The following is a 22,605-nucleotide window of genomic DNA, read 5'->3' on the forward strand; positions in this document are numbered from 1 at the left end:
CCCCTCATCCTCCTGCACTCCCAAGGAATAGAGACCCAGCCTACTCAACCTCTCCCTATAGCTCACACCCTCTAGTCCTGGCAACATCCTTGTGAATCTTCTCTGTACCCTTGCCAGCTTGACAACATGTTACCAATAACACGGTGGCCAGAACTGAACACAACACTCTATGGACAATAGAAAATAGGTGCAGGAGTAGTCCATTCAGCCCTTCCAGCCAGCACTGTGATCATGGCTGATCATCCACAATCAGTACCCCGTTCCAGCCTTCTCCCCATATCCCCTGGCTCCACTATCTTTAAGAGCCCTATCTAGCTCTCTCTTGAAAGTATCCAGAGAACCGGCCTCCACCACCCTCTCTAAATGCGGATTCACCAACGTCATATACAATTGCAACATGACCTCCCGACTTCTAGACTTATTAGAACGGGTGTCAAGGGTTACGGGGAGAAGGCAGGAGAATGAGGTTAGGAGGGAGAGATAGATCAGCCATGATTGAATGGCACTCGATGGGCCGAATGGCCTCGTTCTGCTCCTATGACGTGTGAACTTGACGAAGTCTTTTGTATTGAAGGAAGCTGAAAGGATTGGGCAGCAGCTGGTGAATGAAGAGGAGCAGACGAAGAGGAAGGCGGAGAAACGGAGGCAGAAGAAGAAGGTGAGTGTGTGACGGGAAGGGATGCTGCCCAACATGTGATCTGCCTCAACGCTGCACCACAGGGGGGCAGAGCCCGGGGTGAGGGAGGGAAGGAACTGCAGATGCTGGTTTAAACCGAAGATGGACACACAATGCAGGAGGAACTCCGCGGAACAGGCAGCATCTGTGGAGAGAAGGAATGGGAGATGTTTTGGATGTTCTGCAGTTGGGAATGGGAGACGGTTTGGTTCTTCTGCAGTTGTATAGGGCTCTGGTGAGACCACATCTGGAGTATTGTGTCCAGTTTTGGTCTCCTAATTTGAGGAAGTACATCCTTGTGATTGAGGCAGTGCAGGAAGGTTCGTGAGATTGATCCCTGGGATGGCAGGACTGTCATATGAGGAAAGATTGAAATGACTAGGCTTGTATTCACTGGAGTTTAGAAGCATGAGGGGGGATCTTATAGAAACATATAAAATTATAAAAGGACTAGACAAGCTAGATGCAGGAAAAATATTCCCAATGTTGGGCGAGTCCAGAACCAGGGGCCACAGTCTTAGAATAAAGGGGAGGCCATTTAAGACTGAGGTGAGAAAAAACTTTTTCACCCAGAGAGGTGTGACTCTATGGAATTCCCTGCCACAGTGGGCAGTGGATGGATTTAAGAGCTCTAGGGGCTAGTGGAGTCAAGGGGTATGGGGAGAAGGCAGGCACGGGGTACTGATTGGGGACGATCAGCCATGATCACAATAATTGGCGGTGCTGGCTTGAAGGGCCGAATGGCCTCCTCCTGCACCTATTTTCTATGTTTCTTTGTTTCTGTGGATCGAGACCCTTCAGACTGACGTCAGAGGAGAGGGAGATACATAGATAAGGAAGTGCAAGGTGTGAAAACAGGGCAGTGGGGATGCAGGTGAAGAAAAACGGAAGGTGGGACAGTTGCTTTGGAGGGTTTTGGGTTATTACTACCGAGATACACTGAGAAACTTTGTAATGCGTACTAGCCAAGCAAGTCATTAGGATTGGAGGGGAGGGGAAGTTGTTATGGAAAGAGTTTGTCTTTTGATGCTATTGAGCAATTTTGAGGTGGAGTAGACTTGATGGGCCAAATGGCCTAATTCTGCTCCTATCACTTATGAACGCAAACTTGTGTGTACTGGGATACACTAGGAAGCTTTATTATGCGTGCTGCCCAGCATCTGGAGAACATGGATGGGTGACGTTTCACAGAGTGCTGGAGTAACTCAGCGGGTCAGGCAGCATCTGTGGAGAACATGGATAGGTGACGTTTCACGGAGTGCTGGAGTAACTTAGCGGATCAGGCAGCATCTGTGGAGAACATGGATAGGTGACGTTTCACAGAGTGCTGGAGTAACTCAGCGGGTCAGGCAGCATCTGTGGAGAACATGGATAGGTGACGTTTCACAGAGTGCTGGAGTAACTCAGCGGGTCAGGCAGCATCTGTGGAGAACATGGATAGGTGACGTTTCACAGAGGGCTGGAGTAACTCAGCGGGTCAGGCAGCATCTGTGGAGAACATGGATAGGTGACGTTTCACAGAGTGCTGGAGTAACTCAGCGGGTCAGGCAGCATCTGTGGAGAACATGGATAGGTGACGTTTCATAGAGTGCTGGAGTAACTCAGCGGGTCAGGCAGTGATGGGTGACATGAAAGGCATGTGCAATTCCTTGTTTCTAAGTCATAAGTACATTTGATCTAACGGGTATCTGCAGGAGACCTTTATCACCCCGAGGGTGACCAGTATCTGGTTCACGCTACCGGGGAAAGTGCTGTGCGGAGTAGTGGCAGTATCGAGGCAGCATCTAGATCTGCACACAAATCACCTGGGCCAAGTATCATAGAGTGATACAGTGTTGAAACAGGACCTTCTGCCAAACTCATCCACCCCAACCACCATATCCCATCTACACTAGTCCCACCTACCTGCGTTTGGCCCACATCCCTCTAAACCTGTCCTATCTATGTACCTGTCCCAATGCTTTGTGAATGTTGCTGAGGTCACTGCCTCAACCACCTCCTCTGGCAGTTCCTTCCATGCACCCACCATTCTAGTTCAGTTTATTGTCACGTGGGGGGGGGTCGGTCTCAGTCTACCCCACGACAGAAGGGGGAGGAGTTTACTTTGATAGTCACAGGGAGAAAGGATCAACGAAGGTTTCCTACTAAACCTTAGGTTAACCTATGATGAGCGTTTGTCGGCACTGGGCCTGCACTGGTTGTAGTTTTGAAGAATGAGGGGGGACCTCATTGCAACTTACAGAATAGTGAAAGGCCTGGATAGAGTGGATGTGGAGAGGATGTTTCCACTAGTGGGAGCGTCTAGGACTAAAGGTGACAGCCTCAGAATTAAAGTATGTTATTTTATGTTATCTAGGGGGCTGTAGAGCGTGGAGGCCCCTCCTCCAGTTGTCCTAACCAGGCAGGTGGGACTAGTGTAGATGAGGAAGCATGCAGGTACAGCAGGCAGTGAAGAAAGCAAATGGCGGGACAGGCAGCATCTCTGGAGAGAAGGAATGGGTGACTTTTCGGGTTGAGACACGATCACAATGAATGGCGCTGCTGGCTCAAAGGGCCAAATGGCCTCCTGCACCTATTTTCTATGTTTCTATGAGACCCTTCTTTGGTGTCTCATTAGGAAGAGGGGAGGTGCAACGAGACCTGGAAGTCCTTGTACATCAGTCATGGAGGTACAGCAGGCAGTGAAGAAATCAAATGTCATGTTGGCCTTCATTGCGAGAGGATTTGAGTTTAGGAGCAAGGAGGTCCTACTGCAGTTGTACAGGGCCTTGGTGAGATCGCACCTGGAGTATTGTGTGTAATTTTGGTCTCCTAATTTGAGGAAGGACATTATTGCTATTGAGGGAGTGCAGTTCATTCCCGGGAAGGCGGGACTGACATATGATGAAAGAATGGACCGACTGGGCTTGTATGCACTGGAATTTAGATGAAAGGGGATCTTTTCCAAACGTTAAATTCTTAAGGGATTGGACAGGCCAGAACCAGGGGTCACAGTTTAAGAATAAGGGGTGGGCCATTTAGGACTGAGATAAGGAAAAACTTTTTCTCCCAGAGAGTTGTGAATCTGTGGAATTCTCTGCCACAGAAGGCAGTGGAGGCCAATTCACTGGATGTTTTAAACAATAGACAATAGGGGCAAGAGTAAGTCACCCTTCAAGCCAGCACCGCCATTCAATGTGATCATAGCTGATCATCCACAATCAGTTTAAGAAGGAACTGCGGATGCTGGAAATCCGAAGGTAGACAAAAATGTTGGAGAAACTCAGCGGGTGAGGCAGCATCTATGGAGCGAAGGAAATGGGCAACGTTTCGGGTCAAAACCCTTCTTTAGAAGGTTTCGACTCGAAACCACGCCTATTTCCTTTGCTCCATAGATGCTGTCTCACCCGCTGAGTTTCTCCTGCATTTATGTCCATCTGCAATCAGACAATTATCCCCTGACTCTGCTATCTTTAAGAGCCCTATCTAGCTTTCTCTTGAAAGTATCCAGAGAACCGGCCTCCACCGCCCTCTGAGGCAGAGAATTCCACACACTCACAACTCTCTGTGTGAAAAAGTATTTCCTCATCTCTGTTCTAAATGGCCTACACCTTATTCTTAAACTGTGGCCCCTGTTTCTGGACTCCCCCAACATCGGAAACATGTTTCCTGCCTCTAATGTGTCCAAACCCTTAATAATCTTATATGTTGCAATAAGATCCCCTCTCATCCTTCTAAACTCCAGAGTGTACAAGCCCAGCTGCTCCATTCTCTCAGCATATGACAGTCCCGCCATCCCGGGAATTAACCTTGTAAACCTACGCTGCACTCCCTCAATAGCAAGAATGTCCTTCCTCAAATTAGGGGACCAAAACTGCACACAATACTCCAGGTGTGGTCTCACTAGGGCCCTGTACAACTGCAGAAGGACCTCTTTGTTCCTATACTCAACTCCTCTTGTTATAAAGGCCAACATCCCATTCGCTTTCTTCACTGCCAGCTGTACTGCATGGTTACTTTCAGGAACGGGGTACTGATTGTGGATGATCAGCCATGATCATATTGAATGGCGGTGCTGGCTCGGCGGGCCGAATGGCCTACTCCTGCACCTATTTTCTATGTTTCTATAAGGCACGTTGGTCGATGTGGCAGGTTGGGCTGAAGGGTCTGTTTCCACACTGTATCACTCTATGACTAGTGTAGATGGGATATTGTTGGGCTAGTGTGGTAGGTTGGGCTGAAGGGTCTGTTTCCACACTGTATGACTGTTGCTGAACTGCTCGGTAGCCTCCTGCTGTATAACATTCCCATTGCCCGGGGTGACATTTTATTGACTGGATTCATATTTTTCTGACAGAGACAGAAAGAGCGGCGACGGCAACAGAAACTGGAGAAGGAAAATAGAAGTGAGGAGAAAAATGAAGAGAGTGTTAACGCTAAGGTGAGAGGATTTGCCGTGGACTTGAGAACAATCTGAGACCAGGCGGATGGATTCTCCCACACATACTGGGCCGTGAGAAGTGTGTGCGGCTCCCAGCCTCCGTACCCATGTCAGCGTCAGAGAGTCACAGTGATACAGTGCAGAAACATGCCCTTCAGCCCAACTAGTGTAGGGCCCAACATGTCCCAGCTACACTAGTCACAGAGTGATACAGTGCGGAAACAGGCCCTTTGGCCCAACTTGCCCAACATGTCCCAGCTACACTAGTCATAGAGTGATACAGCGTGGAAACAGGCCCTTCAGCCCAACTAGTGTAGGGCCCAACATGTCCCAGCTACACTAGTCACAGAGTGATACAGTGCGGAAACAGGCCCAACTCGCCCACACTGGCCCAACATGTCCCATCTAAACTAGTCCTAGAGTGATACAGTGTGGAAACAGGCCCTTCAGCCCAACATGCCCACACTGACCAACATGTCCCATCTACACTAGTCACACCTGCCTGCACTTGGTCCATATCTCACCAAACCTGTCCTATCCATGTTCCTGTCTAACTGTTTCTTAAACAATGGGATAGTCCCAGCCTCAACTACCTCCTCTGGTAGCTCGTTCCACACACCCACCACCCTTTGTGTGGAAAAGTTACCCCTAAGATTCCTATTAACTCTTTTCCCCTTCAACGTCCTCTGGTTCTCGATTCCCCTACTCTGGGCAAGAGACTCTGTGCCTCTACCCGATCTATTCCTCTCATGATGCCTGGAGCGAGGTGTGAAATAGTAATGGGCATTTCCACCCTGGGAGAAAGGTTCTGCCAATTGGAGGAACAGCACCTCGCATTTTGCTTGGGCAGCTTACGACCCAGCGGTATTAATATAGATTTCTCAAGTAACTTCAAAACATCCGCAGTCGGAGCGGTCGAGGCTCCCGTGATCGGGGCGGTCGAATCTCCCGTGATCGGGGCGGTCGAATCTCCTGTGATCGGGGCGGTCGAATCTCCTGTGATCGGGGCGGTCGAGGCTCCCGTGATCGGGGCGGTCGAATCTCCTGTGATCGGGGCGGTCGAATCTCCTGTGATCGGGGCGGTCGAGGCTCCTGTGATCGGAGCGGTCGAATCTCCCGTGATCGGGGTGGTCGAGGCTCCCGTGATCGGGGTGGTCGAATCTCCCGTGATCGGGGCGGTCGAATCTCCCGTGATCGGGGTGGTCGAGGCTCCGGCGATCAGTGCGGTCGAGGCTCCCGTGATCGGTGCGGTCGAGGCTCCTGCAGTTGGAGCTCCCGAAGTCGATCCCTAACAAAGGGACCGCCAGCTCCGCGATGTTCGGCCAGAGATACGATACGGAAAAAGTCGCATCTCCGTCGGGGGAAGAGATTTTAAAAAGTTTTCCCCCACCTCCCAAGTCATACAAAAACTAACGGTCAACTAAAACGTACGAGTAAACACAGACTAAAATCAGACGAGACAGGCTGTTGGCGAGGCTGTCTCTCACGGCCACACCCGGTTGAAATTATGTTGATAATGTTCATAAGTGATGGGAGTAGAATTAGGCCATTCGGCCCATCGAGTCTACTCCTCCATTCAACCATAGCTGATCCATCTCTCCCTCTCAATCTCATTCTCCTGCCTTCTCCCTATAACCCCTGACTCCCATACTAATCAAGAATCTATCTATCTCTGCCTTAATCATACCCATTGACTGCCTCCACAGTCTTCTGTGGCAATGAATTCCACAGATTCACCACTCTCCGACTAAAGAAATTCCTCCTTATCTACTTCTTAAAGGTACATCATTTTATCTCTGTTCCTAGACTCTCCACTATATCTAGGCCCTTCACTATTTCCAAAAAACATGCAGCTCTGTATCTTGTACCTTGCTCCTCAAGGCAAAGGAACTGCTAGGAGGTAGTGACCACAATATGATAAGTTTTAATCTACAATTTGAAAGGGAGAACGTTAAATCGGAAGTGGCAGTGATGCAGCTGAACAAAGGGGACTATGAAGGCATGAGAGGGGAGCTGGCCAAGGTCAACTGGAAAAGGATCCTAGCAGGAATGACGGTGGAACAGCAATGGCAGGAATTTCTGGGCATAATCCAGAAGATGCAGGATCATTTCATTCCAAAGAGGAAGAAAGATTCTAAGGGGAGTAAGAGGCAACCGTGGCTGACAAGAGAAGTTAGGGTTGGAATAAAACTAAAAGAAAAGGTCTATAACACAGCAAAGAGTAGCCGGAAGCCAGAGGATTGGGAAACTTTCATAGGGCAACAAAAGGGGCAATACAGACTGAAAAGATGAAGTACGAGGGGAAGTTCGCCAAGAATATAAAGGAGGACAGTAAAAGCTTCTTTAGGAATGTTATGAGAAAAAAGATTAGTTTAGTCAAATATGGGTCCCTTGAAGGCAGAAACAGGTGAAATTATTATGGGTAACAAGGAAATGGCAGAAGAGTTGAACAGGTACTTTGGTTCTGTCTTCACTAAGGAAGACAAACAACCTCCCAGATGTACTATAGGACAGAGGATCTAGGTTTCTCTGTCTGAAATAAATTTGCATTAGGTGAGAAATAGTATTGGGTAGGCTAATGGGACTGAAGGATGATAAATCCCCAGGGCCTGATGGTCTGCATCCAGGGTCCTCAGGGAGGTGGCTCTAGAAATTGTGGACGCATTGGTGATCATTTGTTCTATAGATTCAGAATCAGTTCCCGTGGATTGGAGGGTAGCTAATGTTATCCCACTTTTCAGGAAAGGAGCAAGAAAGAAAGCAGGGAATTACAGACCAGTTAGCCTGACATCGGTGGTGGGGAAGATGCTGGAGTCAATTATTAAAGAAGTAATAATGGGGCATTTGGATAGCAGTAAAAGGATTGGTCCAAGTCAGCATGGATTTAGGAAGGGGAAATCCTGCTTGACTAATCTTCTGGAATTTTCTGGGGATGTAACAAGTAGGATCGATACTCGACTCCATTCGAGGACCCAAGCAGTCGTTCCAGGTGCGACAGAGGTTCACCTGCACCTCCTCCAACCTCATCTATTGCATCCGCTGCTCTAGATGTCAGCTGATCTACATCGGTGAGACCAAGCGTAGGCTTGGCGATCGTTTCGCCGAACGCCTCTGCGCTGTCCGCATTAACCAACCTGATCTCCCGGTGGCTCAGCACTTCAACTCCCCTCCCATTCCGAATCCGACCTTTCTGTCCTGGGCCTCCTCCATTGCCAGAGCGAGCACCACCGGAAACTGGAGGAGCAGCACCTCATATTCCGCTTGGGCAGTCTGCACCCCAGTGGCCTGAACATTGACTTCTCCAATTTCCGGTAGCCCTTGCTGTCTCCTCCCCTTCTCAGCTCTCCCTCAGCCCTCTGGCTCCTCCTCTTCCTTTCTTCTTCCCCCCCCCCACTCTGCATCAGTCTGAAGAAGAGTTTTGGCCCGAAACGTTGCCTATTTCCTTCACTCCATAGATGCTGCCGCACCCGCTGAGTTTCTCCAGCACTTTTGTATAAGTAGGATGGATAAGGGAGAGCCAGTGGATGTGGTGTATCTGGACTTTCAGAAAGCCTTTGATAAGGTCCCACACAGGAGATTAGTGGGCGAAATTAGAGCACATGGTATTGGGGATAAGGTATTGACATGGATGGAGAACTGGTTGGCAGACAGGAAACATGGAGTAGGAATAAACGGGTTACTATCAGAATGGCAGGCAGTGGCGAGTGGAGTGCCACAAGGCTCGGTGCTGGGACCGCAACAATTTGCAATATATATTAATGATTTAGATGACGGAGTTCAAAGTGACACCAGCCAGTTTGCAGATGACACAAAGCTGGGTGGCAGTGTGAACTGCAAAGAGGATGCTAGGAGGTTGCAGGGTGACCTGGACGGGTTGAGTGAGTGGGCAGATGCGTGGCAGATGCAGTAAAATGTAGATAAATGTGAGGTTATCCACTTTGACGGCAAGAACAAGGAGGCAGATTATTATCTCAATTATGTCAGATTAGGAAAAAGGGAAGTACAACGAGACCTGGGTGGGGTCCTTGTTCATCAGTCACTGAAAGTAAGCATGCAGGTACAGCAGGCAGTGAAGAAAGCGAATGGCATGTTGGCCTTCATAATGAGAGTATAGGAGTAAAGAGGTCCTTCTGCAGTTGTACGGGGCCTTGGTGAGACCACATCTGCAGTACTGTGTGCAGTTTTGGTCTCCAAATTTGAGGAAGGACATCCTTGCTATTGAGGGAGGGCAGCGTAGGTTCACAAGGTTAATTCCCGGGATGGCGGGACTGTCATATGTTGATCGAATGGAGCGGCTGGGCTTGTATACTCTGGAATTTAGAAGGTTGAGAGGGGATCTTATTGAAACGTATAATATTATTAAGGGATTGGACCTGCTAGAGGCAGGAAACATGTTCCCTATGTTGGGGGAATCCAGAAGCATAGGTTCACGAGGTTAATCCCCGGGATGGCAGGACTGTCATATGAGGAAAGATTGAAAAGACTAGGATTGTATTCACTGAAATTTAGAAGGATGAGAGGGCATTTTATAGAAGCTTATAAAATTATAAAAGGACTGGACAAGCGAGATGCAGGAAAAATGTTCCCAATGTTGGGGGAGTCCAGAATCAGGGGCCACAGTCTTAGAATAAAGGGGAGGTCATTTAAGACTGAGATGAGAAAAAACGTTTTCACCCAGAGAGTTGTGAATTTGTGGAATTCCCTGCTACAGAGGGCATCGGATGCCAAATCACTGGATGGATTTACAAGAGAGTTAGATGGAGCTCTAGGGGCTAGTGGAGTCAAGGGATATGGGGAGAAACATAGAAATTAGGTGCAGGAGTAGGCCATTCGGCCCTTCGAGCCTGCACCGCCATTCAATATGATCATGGCTGATCATCCAACTCAGGCACGGGGTACTGATTGGGGACGATCAGCCATGATCACATTGAATGGCGGTGCAGGCTCGATGGGCTGAATGGCCTCCTCCTGCACCTATTTTCTATGTACGTTAATTGGCTTCTGTACATTATTAAAGTTGTCTCTAGTGCGTAGGACAGTGATGGCTGGTCGGTGTGGTCCGAAGGGCCTGTTTCCACGCGGTATCTCTAGTCTAAATGTGAGGTTAAAGTCCGATACCTCCCCTTCTGTTCAGTGTTTCGGTGAGGTGAATCTCTCTGCGGGGATTTGACAGCTGTTGTGCTAACGTTTGGGAACGGCTCCATCCATGACCGCAGGAAATTGCAGCGAATTGTGGACGCAGCCCAGACCATCGCACCAACCAACCTCCCTTCCATAGGCTCCATCTACACCTCACGCTGCCTCGGCAAGGCCAGCAGCATCATCAAGGACCAGTCGCTACCTCTTCTCCCCTCTCCCATCACCCATCGGGCAAGAGGTACAGAAGTGTGAAAACACACACACACACACACACCTCCAGATTCAGGGACAGTTTCTTCCCGGCTGTTATCAGGCAACTGAACCATCTGCTACTAGGGACCACGCATTGAAGGCAGCCTCTGCCTACAGCCTGTGTGTTTTTCAATCTTGTTTTAATTTTTAGTCAGTTTTAAAGTTTGTGTTGGTGGCTTCTTTAGTTTTCCTATGTGGGGGAGGGGGGTAGGGTAAGGGGGAAACCGTTTCCCAGTCACTTCCTGGTGAGGGTGTGACTATTCTCCGAGTTGCGTCCTCACCTCCTGGTAGCATTTTTGTCTACCATAAACTAAACTAAAATATCCCTAGAACCCTTGACTATGACTTTTGAGTCAAACCACAAAGAAACAGGCTCAACGTCCAGCTCGATGCCGACCACAATGCCCCATCCACTCGTATTTGGCCCATATCTCTCTGGACCTTGGAAGGACACAAAGAATGGCTGAGTAACTCGGTGGGTCAGGCAGCATCTGATGAATAAACATAGAAACATAGAAATTAGGTGCAGGAGTAGGCCATTCGGCCCTTCGAGCCTGCACCGCCATTCAATATGATCATGGCTGATCATCCAACTCAGTATCCCGTACCTGCCTTCTCTCCATACCCCCTGATCCCCTTAGCCACAAGGGCCACATCTAACTCCCTCTTAAATATAGCCAATGAACTGGCCTCAACTACCCTCTGTGGCAGAGAGTTCCAGAGATTCACCACTCTCTGTGTGAAAAACTAACGTGAGCGTTTGCTCTGTGCTCCCTGCAGCCGGTGTTGACGCATTGCGAGGAGTGCGTGGACGGCGTGCGGGAATGCGTGGAGGTGGATGCAAACATGAACTGCAAGGCTGCCGTTGCTGTGGAGAGCAAGCTGCCGAGCGGAGCCGCTGGCAACGTGCCCGGCCTGAGAGTGGCTGCCAAAGTCAGCAGAGTGAAGCCGGAGCGCGAGGCGGGGAGCGTGGTGGCCACCGACAGGTCACCGTCTGAGGTGAGGAGCTGCCAACCCCGTTGTCACGGCACCCGACCCCTTCTCCCGACACATTCATCGCATTCACACCCTCTGGGTGAGTTTCAGTGGGGAACCCCCTCCTCCTTCTCAACCAGGGGTCGGCAACCTACGGAGAATTCCACAGACTCACAACTCTCTGTGAGAAAAAGTGTTTCCTCGTCTCCATTCTAAATGGCTTTATCCCTTATTCTTAAACTGTGGCCCCTGGTTCTGGACTCCCCCAACATCGGGAACATGTTTCCTGCCTCTAGCGTGTCCAAACCCTTAATAATCTTATATGTTTCAATAACATATATATATATAATAATGGCCCTCTCATCCTTCTAAACTCCAGAGTGTACAAGCCCAGCTGCTTCATTCTCTCAGCCTAAGACAGTCCCGCCATCCCGGGAATGAACCTTGTAAACCTACGCTGCACTCCCCCAATAGCAAGAATGTCCTTCCTCAAATTAGGGGACCAATACTGCACACAATACTCCAGGTGTGGTCTCACTAAGGCCCTGTACAACTGCAGAAGGATGCTGTTTGCTCCTATACTCACCTTTTCTTGTTATAAAGGCCAACATGCCATTTGCTTTCTTCACTGCCTACTGCACCTGCATGCTTACTTTCATTGACTGATGAACAAGGACCCCACAGATCCCGTTGTACTTCCCCTTTTCCCAGCTTGTCACCATTTAGATAGTAATCTGCCTTCCTGTTTTTGATACCAAAGTGGATAACCTCATATTTATCCGCATCGTAACTGTCACTGTATGTCATGTTGTTATTTGTGGGCGGAGCACCAAGGCAAATTCCTTGTATGTGAATACTTGGCCAATAAACTTACTTACTTAAACTTCATCTGCCATGCATCTGCCCACTCCCCCAAGTCGCCCTGCATTCTCATAGCATCCTCCTCACAGTTCACACTGCCACCCAGCTTTGTGTCATCTGCAAGTTTGCTAATGTTACATGGTTGATGGTAGCTTTGCCCTGGCCGCGTGTGTTGTGGTGAGGGAGAGTGCTGGGGTCCATGCTAATGGAGAGATCGACGCTTCACTCTGCCTCTTCCCCCCCCCCCCCCCACCCCCACACACAACACGCAGGATGAATGGGACATGTCCAGTTCCTTTGTGTCAAAAGCTGCCAACCAGATCAAACGGAAACTGAACATCAAACCCAAAGCTGAGAGGAAGGAGATTGAGAAGAAGAAAGCTGAGAAGAAACCAGAGGTAAGGATTATCTTCAGCCTGGCTGGCCTTGCCCCTCGATGGTACAATCAATGGTATCCTTATTGTCACATCCACCAGGGTACAGGCAAATACATTGTCTGCATGCAAAGGTGGATTGAAATGCTGGAGAAACTCAGCGGGTGAGGCAGCATCTGTGGAGCGAAGGAATAGGTGACGTTTCTGGTCAAGACCCTTCTTCAGACGGATGTGGGGGTGGGCGGGAAGAATAAAGGAAGAGGCTGTGGGAGAGCTGGGAAGGGGATGGGGAGAGAGAGCTCAGCAAGTCTACCACTGCTCCATTTCTTTCAAGGGGAGAGAATCCAGAAATTAGAGGTTTCAAAGAAAGGGACTCGAGAGAGCGGGTGCACAGCTCACAAAAAGTGGAATCGGTGGGGATGAAACCTCTTGCTGGGTCCTGACCCGACACCACAAGGCAAATTCAATGCCACCATTTACATCAAGAGCACTGGAATACAAAGGCAGAGGTGTGATGCTGAGGCTCCACAAGGCGCTGGGTCTGCCCGCATTTGGAGCACTGTGAGCAGTTCTGGGCCCCATCTCTCTGAGGAAGGATGTGCTGACTCTGGAGAGGGTCCAGAGGAGGTTTACAAGAACGATCCCAGGAATCAACTAACTGGGCTAATGGAATCGAGGGATATGGGGAGAAGGCAGGAACGGGGTACTGATTGTGGATGATCAGCCATGATCACATTGAATGGCGGTGCTGACTCCTGCACTTATTGTCTATGTTTCTATGAATGAGTGGGTTAAGCTATGATGAGCATTTGTCGGCACTGGGCCTGTTCTCGCTGAACTTTAGAAGGTTGAGGGGGGGAACCTCATTGAAACGTACAGAATAGTGAAAGGCCTGGATAGAGTGGATGTGGAGAGGATGTTTCCACTGGTGGGAGAGTCCAGGACCAGAGGTCACAGCCTCAGAATTAGACAGCGCTCTTTTAGACAATAGACAATAGGTACAGCAGTAGGCCATTCGGCCCTTCGAGTCAGCACCGCCATTCAATGTGATCATGGCTGATCATCCCCAATCGGTACCCCGTTCCTGCCTTCTCCCCATATCCCCTGACTCCGCTATCTTTAAGAGCTCTATCTAGCTCTCTCTTGAAAGTATCCAGAGAAACGGCCTCCACCGCCCTCTGAATCGCCTAATTCTGCTCCTATGAGAGTTGTTGGTGACTTATAACCATATAACAATTACAGCACGGAAACAGGCCATCTCGGCCCTACATGTCCGTGCCGAACAACTTTTTTCCCTTAGACCCACCTGCCTGTACTCGTTTGCTTTGACATAGGTAGGTAAAAGTGCTGGAGAAACTCAGCGGGTGTGGCAGCACCTATGGAGCGAAGGAAATAGGCAACGTTTCGTCCCGAAACGTTGCCTATTTCCTTCGCTCCATAGATGCTGCCGCACCCGCTGAGTTTCTCCAGCACTTTTGTCTACCTTCGATTTTCCAGCATCTGCAGTTCCTCCTTGAAAGCTTTGACGTAGGTGGTCCCGGAGAAGGTGCTGGTGATATTTGAGGCGCTGCCGGGCTGTGGGGCGGGCAGTGTGTTTTGGTAAATGGGGAGATGGTGTGTTCATTACTGTTGTGTTTCCTTTTGCCAGCATCCTGTGGACTCAACGTCATTGAGTGACAAGATCCTGGAATTGGCAGGTAAGCAGGAATGTGCTTTGCGATCTGGTAGTGTGGATAAGTTTAGATTTATTATAGTCATCTGTACCAAGGTACAGTGAACAGCTTCCTGTCCAAACAGATCAGATAATACTCAACATAAATACAATCCGGTCAAACTCCAGTCCAACAGGTAGAGCAAAGGGGAAGATACAGAGTGCAGAATATAGTTCTCAGCATTGTAGCGGATCAGTTCCACAGACAAAGTCCAATGTCCGCAATGGGGTAGAGGTGAATCGGACAGTACCCTAGCTCATGGAAGGGCCGTTCAGAAGCCCGATAACAGAGGGGAAGAAGCTGTTCCTGAGTCTGGTGGTGCGCGCTTTCAAGCCTCTGTACCTTCTGCCGGATGGGAGCGGGGAGAAGAAGGAATGACCGGGGTGGGGATGTCTTTGATAGTGTTGGCTATTTTACTGAGGCAGCGTGAAGTGTAGATGGAGTCGATGGTGGGGAGTGTGGTGTGTGTGATGGACTGGGCTACATCTACAATGGTGGGGAGTGTGGTGTGTGTGATGGACTGGGCTACATCTACAATGGTGGGGAGTGTGGTGTGTTTGATGGACTGGGCTACATCTACAATGGTGGGGTGTGTGTGTGTGATGGACTGGGCTACATCTACAATGATGGACTGGGCTACATCTACAATGGTGGGGAGTGTGGTTGTGTGTGATGACTGGGCTACATCTACAATGGTGGGGACTCTGGTCTGTGTGTGATGGACTGGGCTACATCCACAATGGTGGGGAGTGTGGTGTGTGTGATGGACTGGGCTACATCTACAATGGTGGGGAGTGTGGTGTGTGTGATGGACTGGGCTACATCTACAATGGTGGGGAGTGTGGTGTGTGTGATGGACTGGGCTACATCTACAATGTTGGGGAGTGTGTATTCCTTGACGTGTGTTGTATATGTCTAGGGCCTTACTAACCACCCCCATGCCTGCACCGTTCTGACCTGCTGGGCGGGTAACACAGCCTCGCTATTCACAGCACTCTACACTGGCAAAGTATCAAACTTATCTCATGGCCTCGTTGTAGGGTGGTGGGAGAAGGGAGAAGAATCATCAGGCATTCAGTGGACCGGGGAGGAAAATCAGGAGATACATGCAATTATGCTGGGTTAAGCTTGGATCACCCGTTTAGTTAGACAATAGGTGCTGGAGTAGGCCATTCTGCCCTTCCAGACAGCACTGCCATTCAATGTGATCATGGCTGATCATCCCCAATCAGTACCCCGTTCCTGCCTTCTCCCCATATCCTCTGACTCTTCTATTTTTAAGAGCCCTATCTAGCTCTCTCTTGAAAGCATCCAGAGAACCGGCCTCCGCCACCCTTTGAGGCAGAAAATTCCACAGACTCACAAATCTCTGGGTGAGAGCATTTTTCCTCATCTCCATTTTAAATGGCTTACCCCTTATTCTTAAACTGTGGCCCCTGGTTCTGGACTCCCCCAACATGTGTAACATGTTTCCTGCCTCTAGCGCGTCAAAACCCTTAATAATCTTATATGTTTCAATATATATATATAATAATGGCCCTCTCATCCTTCTAAACTCCAGAGTGTACAAGCCCAGCTGCTCCATTCTCTCAGCCTAAGACAATCCCGCCATCCCGAGAATTAACCGTGTAAACCTGCGCTGCACTCCCTCAATAGCAAGAATGTCCTTCCTCAAATTAGGGGACCAAAACTGCACACAATACTCCAGGTGTGGTCTCACTAGGGCTCTGTACAAATGCAGAAGGACCTCTTTGCTCCTATACTCAACTCCTCTTATTATGAAGGCCAACATGCCATTAGTCTAGTTTAGAGATACAGTCCGGAAATGGGCCCTTTGGCCCACCGTGTCCGCTCCGACTAGCGATCCCCACTCACTAACACTATCCTACACACACTAGGGCCAAATTTACACTTCCCCAAGCCAATTAACCTACGAACCTGCACGACTTTGGAGTGTGGGAGGAAACCGAAGATCTTGGAATAAACCCACGCAGGTCACAGGGGAAATGTACAAACTCCGTACAGACAGCACCCGTAGTCAGGATCACACCCGGGTCTCTGGCGCTGTGAGGCAGCAACTCTACCGCTGCGCCACCGTGACATGGGTTGTCAGTGTACAGCGTGAAGTGACTGGGCGGCAGATTTGCAGAGAGTCTTGTGTGACGAGTGAATCGGGCAACAAGAGACAGAGATAACTGAGATCCTGTGGCCCAGGGTGAACCTAGAGCAATCGGGTCAAAGACCAGAGGGTTAAGGTGGGAGGGGAAAATAGTGGGCAAACGTTTCCACACAGAGGGTGGGTGTATGGCCCATCTTGCCAGAGGAGGTACTTGGCTGGGACTATTTTGGCATTTAAAAGACATTTGTATAGGTACGTGGATATGAAAGGTTTAGAGGGATATGGGCCAAACTGTGGGTAAATGGGACTGGCGTAGATGGGCATCTTGGTCGGCATGGACAGGTCGGGCCGAATGGCCTGGTTCCGTGCTGTGTGACTGTGCCTGAAGTACAAGAGTAGGGGTGGGGGTGGGGGGGGGGGAGAGGAGGGGTGGGGGTGGGGGGGAACTTGAGGGGGGGGGGGGGGGGGGGGTTGGGGGGGGGGGGGGGTGGGGGGGGGGGGGGGGGGGGGGGGGGGGGGGGGGGGTTGGGGGGGGGGGGGGGGGGGGGGGGGGGGGGGGGGGGGGGGGGGGGGGGGGGGGGGGGGGTTGGGGGGAGGGGGGGGGGGGGGGGGGGGGGGGGGGGGGGGGGGGCTGGGGGGGGGGGGGGGGGGGGGGGGGGGGGGGGGGGGGGGGGGGGGGGGGGGGAGGGAGAGAGTGGGACGGCGATGTGAAGGTTGTTTCCACTAGTGGGAGAGTCTCGTACCAGAAGGCACAGCCTCAGAATTAAAGGACGTTCCTTTAGGAAGGAGATGGGGAGGAATTTATTTCGTCAGAGGGTGGTGAATCTGTGGGATTCTTTGCCACAGACGGCTGTGGAGGCCAAGTCAGTGGATATTTTTATGGCAGAGTTTGACAGGTTCTCATTTAGTACGGGTGTCAAGGGTTATGGGGAAGAAGGCAGGAGAATGGGGTTAGAAGGGAGAGATAGATCAGCCATGATTGAATAGCGGAGTAGATTTCTTGGGCCAAATGGCTTAATTCTGCTCCCATCACCTAAGGTCGTGTGTATTATCTTTCCGCTGACTGGTTAGTTTAGTTTAGTGATACAGTGCGGAAACGGGCCTTTCAGCCCATTGAGTCTCCTCTGACCAGCGATCCCTGCACACCAACATCACCCTGCACACACACACACTGGGGACAATTTACATTTACGCCAAGCTAATTAACCTACAAACCTGCGCGTCTTTGGAGCGTGGGATGAAACCGGAGTTCACGGAGAAAACCCACGCGGGTCTCGGGGAGAACGTGCAAACTCCGTACAGTCAGTATCTGTAGTCAGGATGGAACCCGGGACTCTGGTGCTGTAAGGCAGCAACTTTACCGCTGAGCCATGGTGCTGCCCAGATAGCAGGCAACAGAAGCTTTTCACTGTACCTCGGTACAGGGGACATTAAACTACACTCAACTCATTGTCTCCCTCAGTACAGGGTAACAGTATGGCGAACACGGGTCGCTATGAAGAAGCAGTGGCTTTATTCACAGAAGCAATTAAATACGATCCCAAGGAATACAGGTGAGCGTTTGTACCCAGTTTGGCTGCTCAGTGATCTTGTGGGTGGGTGGGCTCTGGGACCCTGGGTGTCACTGTAAAGAGTTTAGAGGCAGACTGACGTGATGAAGAGCACACACAACAAGACAATAGACAATAGGTGCAGGAGTAGGCCATTCGGCCCTTCGAGCCAGCACCGCCATTCAATGTGACCATGGCTGATCATCCCCAATCAGTACCCTGTTCCTGCCTTCTCCCCATATCCCCTGACTCCGCTATTTTAAGAGCTCCATCTAGCTCTCTGTTGAAAGTATCCAGAGAACCGGCCTCCACCGCCCTCTGCGGAGAGATTTCCACAGACTCGCAACTCTCTGTGTGAAAAGGTGTTTGATCGTCTCTGTTCTAAATGGCTTACCCCTTGTATTCACTGGAGTTTAGAAGGATGAGGGGGATCTTATAGAAACATATAAAGTTATAAAAGGACTGGACAAGCTAGATGCAGGAAAAATGTTCCCAATGTTGGGCGAGTCCAGAACCAGGGGCCACGGTCTTAGAATAAAGGGGAGGTCATTTAAGACTGAGGTGAGAACAAACTTTTTCACCCAGAGATTTGTGAATTTATGGAATTCCCTGCCACAGAGGGCAGTGGAGGCCAAGTCACTGGATGGATTTAAGAGAGAGTTAGATAGAGCTCTAGGGGCTAGTGGAGTCAAGGGATATGGCAGGCACGGGTTATTGATAGGGGACGATCAGCCATGATCACAATGAATGGCGGTGCTGGCTCCACGGGCCGAATGGCCTCCTCCTGCACCTATTTTCTATGTTTCTATTCTTAAAATGTGGCGCCTGGTTCTGGACTCCCCCAACATCGGGAACATGTTTCCTGCCTCTAGCGTGTTCAAACCCTTAATAATCTTATATGTTTCAATAAGATTCCCTCTCATCCTTCTAAACTCCAGAGTGCTCAACCGCTCCATTCTCTCAGCATATGACAGTCCCGCCATCCCGGGAATTAACCTTGTAAACCTACGCTGCACTCCCTCAATAGCAAGAATGTCCTTCCTCAAATTAGGGGACCAAAACTGCACACAATACTCCAGGTGTGGTCTGTACAACTGCAGAAGGACCTCTTTGCGCCTATATTCCGCTTGTTATGAAGGCCAACATGCCATTGGCTTTCTTCACTGCCTGCTGTACCTGCATGCTTACTTTCACAACTGGCGGATCAGGTAGGTTCAGGCAGGCTGAGCGCAGGTGTTCAGTGGAACGACCGCCCAGTGTACGTTTGTTGCCGCCAATGTATAATAGTCCGCACCGCTCAATCTGCCTGGCCCTCCCTCTCTCCGTGAGGGTGGCGAGGGGCAGCTGATGGACTCGCCACGTTGATGCTCGTGGATGCTGGGCCACAGTTTAATTTTTACCAAAAATAATTTAAAATTAATTATTTACAAAATTGATATGTACAAAACAATACAAACCACCATAATACAACGGAAAACAAATATTCTTCAATTCTAAATATTAAATCACGATTTCCCCGTCCTTATCGACGATGCACTCCACCCCCAGCGGAGCCCAGCGGTCCCGGAAATCCCCGCAGGGTGCCCCTGGACAGTGCGTAGTCCCTCTCTAACACCACCCGGGCACGGACGTAACCCCGGAAAAGGGGCAGGCAGCCGGCTCGGGTAGAGCCCTCTTCCCGCCTGGCGCCGTGACTGGCGCGCGGATGGCCAGCTTGGCCAGGCCCAGGAGCAACATAACCAGGACATCCTCGGCCCCAAACCCTCTCCCCTACGCACGGGGTGTCCAAAGATGAGGGTGGTGGGTGTGACGTGCAGCAAGAAGGCAAGGAGCAGCCCCTTTAGATAATGCAGGCATGATATTCTTCCGATTTAAATCGGAATTCCGATTTTTTTTCTTTTCCTAACAATGAATCAGATTTTTCCATTTTTTTGTGCCTGATTCTGACACAGTTTAGTTGGCAAGATCGGTAAAATTAAGCAGTGAGGGAAGCAGTCAGTGGAGGTACCGGTCTGGAGGCGGGCAAGCTTGTGATTCATGATGGAAGTCAGCAAGGTCAGCCAATAGCGGGTGGGGGAGACACGTGGCAGGCCGTTGGCGGAGGGAACACAACAACGCTGCTGCTGCTGAGATCTGCCCTGCAGCGCCGTGCCAGCTGTGCCGGTGCCTGTTTGTCGGAGGGTGAGACGCGGGGCCCACGAACAGGAGCGCAGGCTTGGAGTGACCGGGACACGCGGACAGCTGAGACAGTATTGTTGGCTGCGGAGCGTTGATCCCCTCCCCCTCCTCTCTTGTGGGGAAAATAAATATATTTAAGGGCGATTGCATGCGTCTAGCGCGACCAAACATGGTCGCTTGAGGCGTACGGACTCGTGGGGCCGGTCCCACTTCAATCGGCTGAGGCGTATGGAGTTGTGCGGGGCTGGTCCCGACATCGCGCGGGGCTCCGAAAATCTTGCACTGTCCGAAAATCCCGCGCGCCAACGGCCTGTCGGCCCGCAGGCGCATTGAGGGCGTGCGCAGCGTCTCGACGGGCCCTCAACGCCGTGCGACGTCCAAATTCAGTCGGCCCGCCTCCTGCCCAGCTGATTGGTGAGTATGATGTCAGGACCAGCGGGACCGTAAGTGGGACCGGCCCCGCGCGACCGTACGCCTCATGCGACCACATTTTGTGTTCCCATATGGAACTGCGACTGGAAAGGGAATGGTACTGGCGATGATAATGGGGGTTAGAGAGATGCGGGGCCCTACCTCCCGGGCAGCAGCTACCCCCCCTCCCCTTTCTGGTGATCTTCTGTTTATATTGGGGAATTTTTGTTTTCATTGTTATTGGCAGAGGTTTTTAGATTTCTACTTCCTTAGCGCTGTCGATGTGACATCAGTGTATTGGCAGTTAACTGTGCCTTGCAGTATTGTGCATAATTGTGCCTTGAGATGGTACCTTTCTAAGGTGATGTGTAGGTATTACTTTTGAGTTCTTTTGGCATCTCTACAAATAGCTCATTTAATAATTCAGGTAACATTTTTTTGTAAAGATTTTTTTTTAGCTGTGTGAAACCCGTCTGAAGAAGGGTTTCGGCCCGAAACGTTGCCTATTTCCTTCGCTGCATAGATGCTGCTGCACCCGCTGAGTTTCTCCAGCATTTTTGTGTACCTTTGATTTTCCAGCATCTGCAGTTCCTTCTTAAACACTGATGTCAATTATTTCTTGAAATACTTATCTTTTAGGGGTTACTTTAGTGGTTATGTGTTAGAAAAATTCTAAGCTTCTGTTGAGGAGGGACATTCTTGCTATTGAGGGAGTGCAGCGTAGGTTTACAAGGTTAATTCCCGGGATGGCGGGACTGTCATATGCTGAGAGAATGGAGCAGCTGGGCTTGTACACTGGAGTTTAGAAGGATGAGAAGGGATCTCATTGAAACATATAAGATTATTAAGGGGTACGCTAGAAGCAGGAAACATGTTCCCGATGTTGGGGGAGTCTGTGGAATTCTCTGCCGCGGTGGAGGCAGGTTCTCTGGATACTTTCAAGAGAAAGCTAGATAGGGCTCTTAAAGATAGTGGAGTCAGGGGGTATGGGGAGAAGGCAGGAACGGGGTACTGATTGTGGATGATCAGCCGTGATCACATTGAATGGCGGTGCTGGTTCGAAGGGCCAAATGGCCTACTCCTACACCTATTGTCTATTGTTTATTGTTATGTAAACTACCAGCAGAAAGCTTAGGAATGACATTCAATTTATTGAAAATGCAGGAGCCCCCCTGAACACCCACTGGGGCGCTGCCACAGGATCCCGCTGGGGGCCTCGCCGGCATCTAGGACCCCCGTCCAATACTTCCTACTTTTTTTCTGGGAGTGAATATCATGCCTGATAATGGAGCAGGAGCTGCAGCCTCACACGCTCCATATACACGTGGAACATGAACTCTTCCAGCCCGCAACAGTGGCTAGCGAGTCTGTAAACCGCGAGAGAAACGGGTTGCACGGGACTTGTCAGCGCAGTAGCCACAGTTGCTGTTTGGGAGGGTCAGCCTTCACCCATCAACGTTCTCTGGTGAACAGAGTACTGAAGTAACAGCTCTGCAGGTCGGGATCCTTCAAGCACGGAGGTTAAAGGTGAAGGGGAAAAGATACAAATCGGAATCTGAGGGGTAACTTTTTTCCACACAAAAGGCGTTGGGTGTATGGAACAAGCTGTCGGAGGAGGTAGTTGAAGCTGGGACAATCCCAATGTTTAAGACACAGTTAGACAGGTACATGGATAGGACAGGTTTGTTTGGAAGGATGATATGGGCAAAGCACAGGCAGGAGGGACTAGTGTAGATGGGACATGTTGGCCGGAGTGGGCAAGTTGGCCAAAGGGCCTGTTTCCGCACTGCATCACACTATGACACAGATGCCGTCTGACCTGCTAAGTTTAGTTCAGGGATACAGCTTTGGCCCACTGTGTCTACACCGACCAGTTCAATCTCTTCCCTTCTTTGTTCTCCCGCGGTCGGGGGCCTCGAGACTCCCGTTGACGGGACG

At 50.3% G+C, this 22,605-nt stretch overlaps 1 protein-coding gene across 1 annotated transcript in view; it reads left to right on the top strand.

The window, feature by feature from the left end:
* Positions 1-22,605, top strand: part of LOC129693505 (uncharacterized) — a 74,192-nt gene that overhangs the window by 36,405 nt on the left and 15,182 nt on the right. The window contains exons 5-10 of the mRNA XM_055630316.1: positions 575-658; positions 5,013-5,096; positions 11,268-11,486; positions 12,596-12,721; positions 14,346-14,394; positions 17,991-18,081. Of these exons, the coding sequence (XP_055486291.1) occupies positions 575-658; positions 5,013-5,096; positions 11,268-11,486; positions 12,596-12,721; positions 14,346-14,394; positions 17,991-18,081 (653 nt within the window). The remainder of the gene's footprint in view (positions 1-574; positions 659-5,012; positions 5,097-11,267; positions 11,487-12,595; positions 12,722-14,345; positions 14,395-17,990; positions 18,082-22,605) is intronic.

The sequence above is a fragment of the Leucoraja erinacea genome, unplaced genomic scaffold (assembly GCF_028641065.1).
Source record: "Leucoraja erinacea ecotype New England unplaced genomic scaffold, Leri_hhj_1 Leri_316S, whole genome shotgun sequence".
Lineage (NCBI taxonomy): Eukaryota > Metazoa > Chordata > Chondrichthyes > Rajiformes > Rajidae > Leucoraja > Leucoraja erinaceus.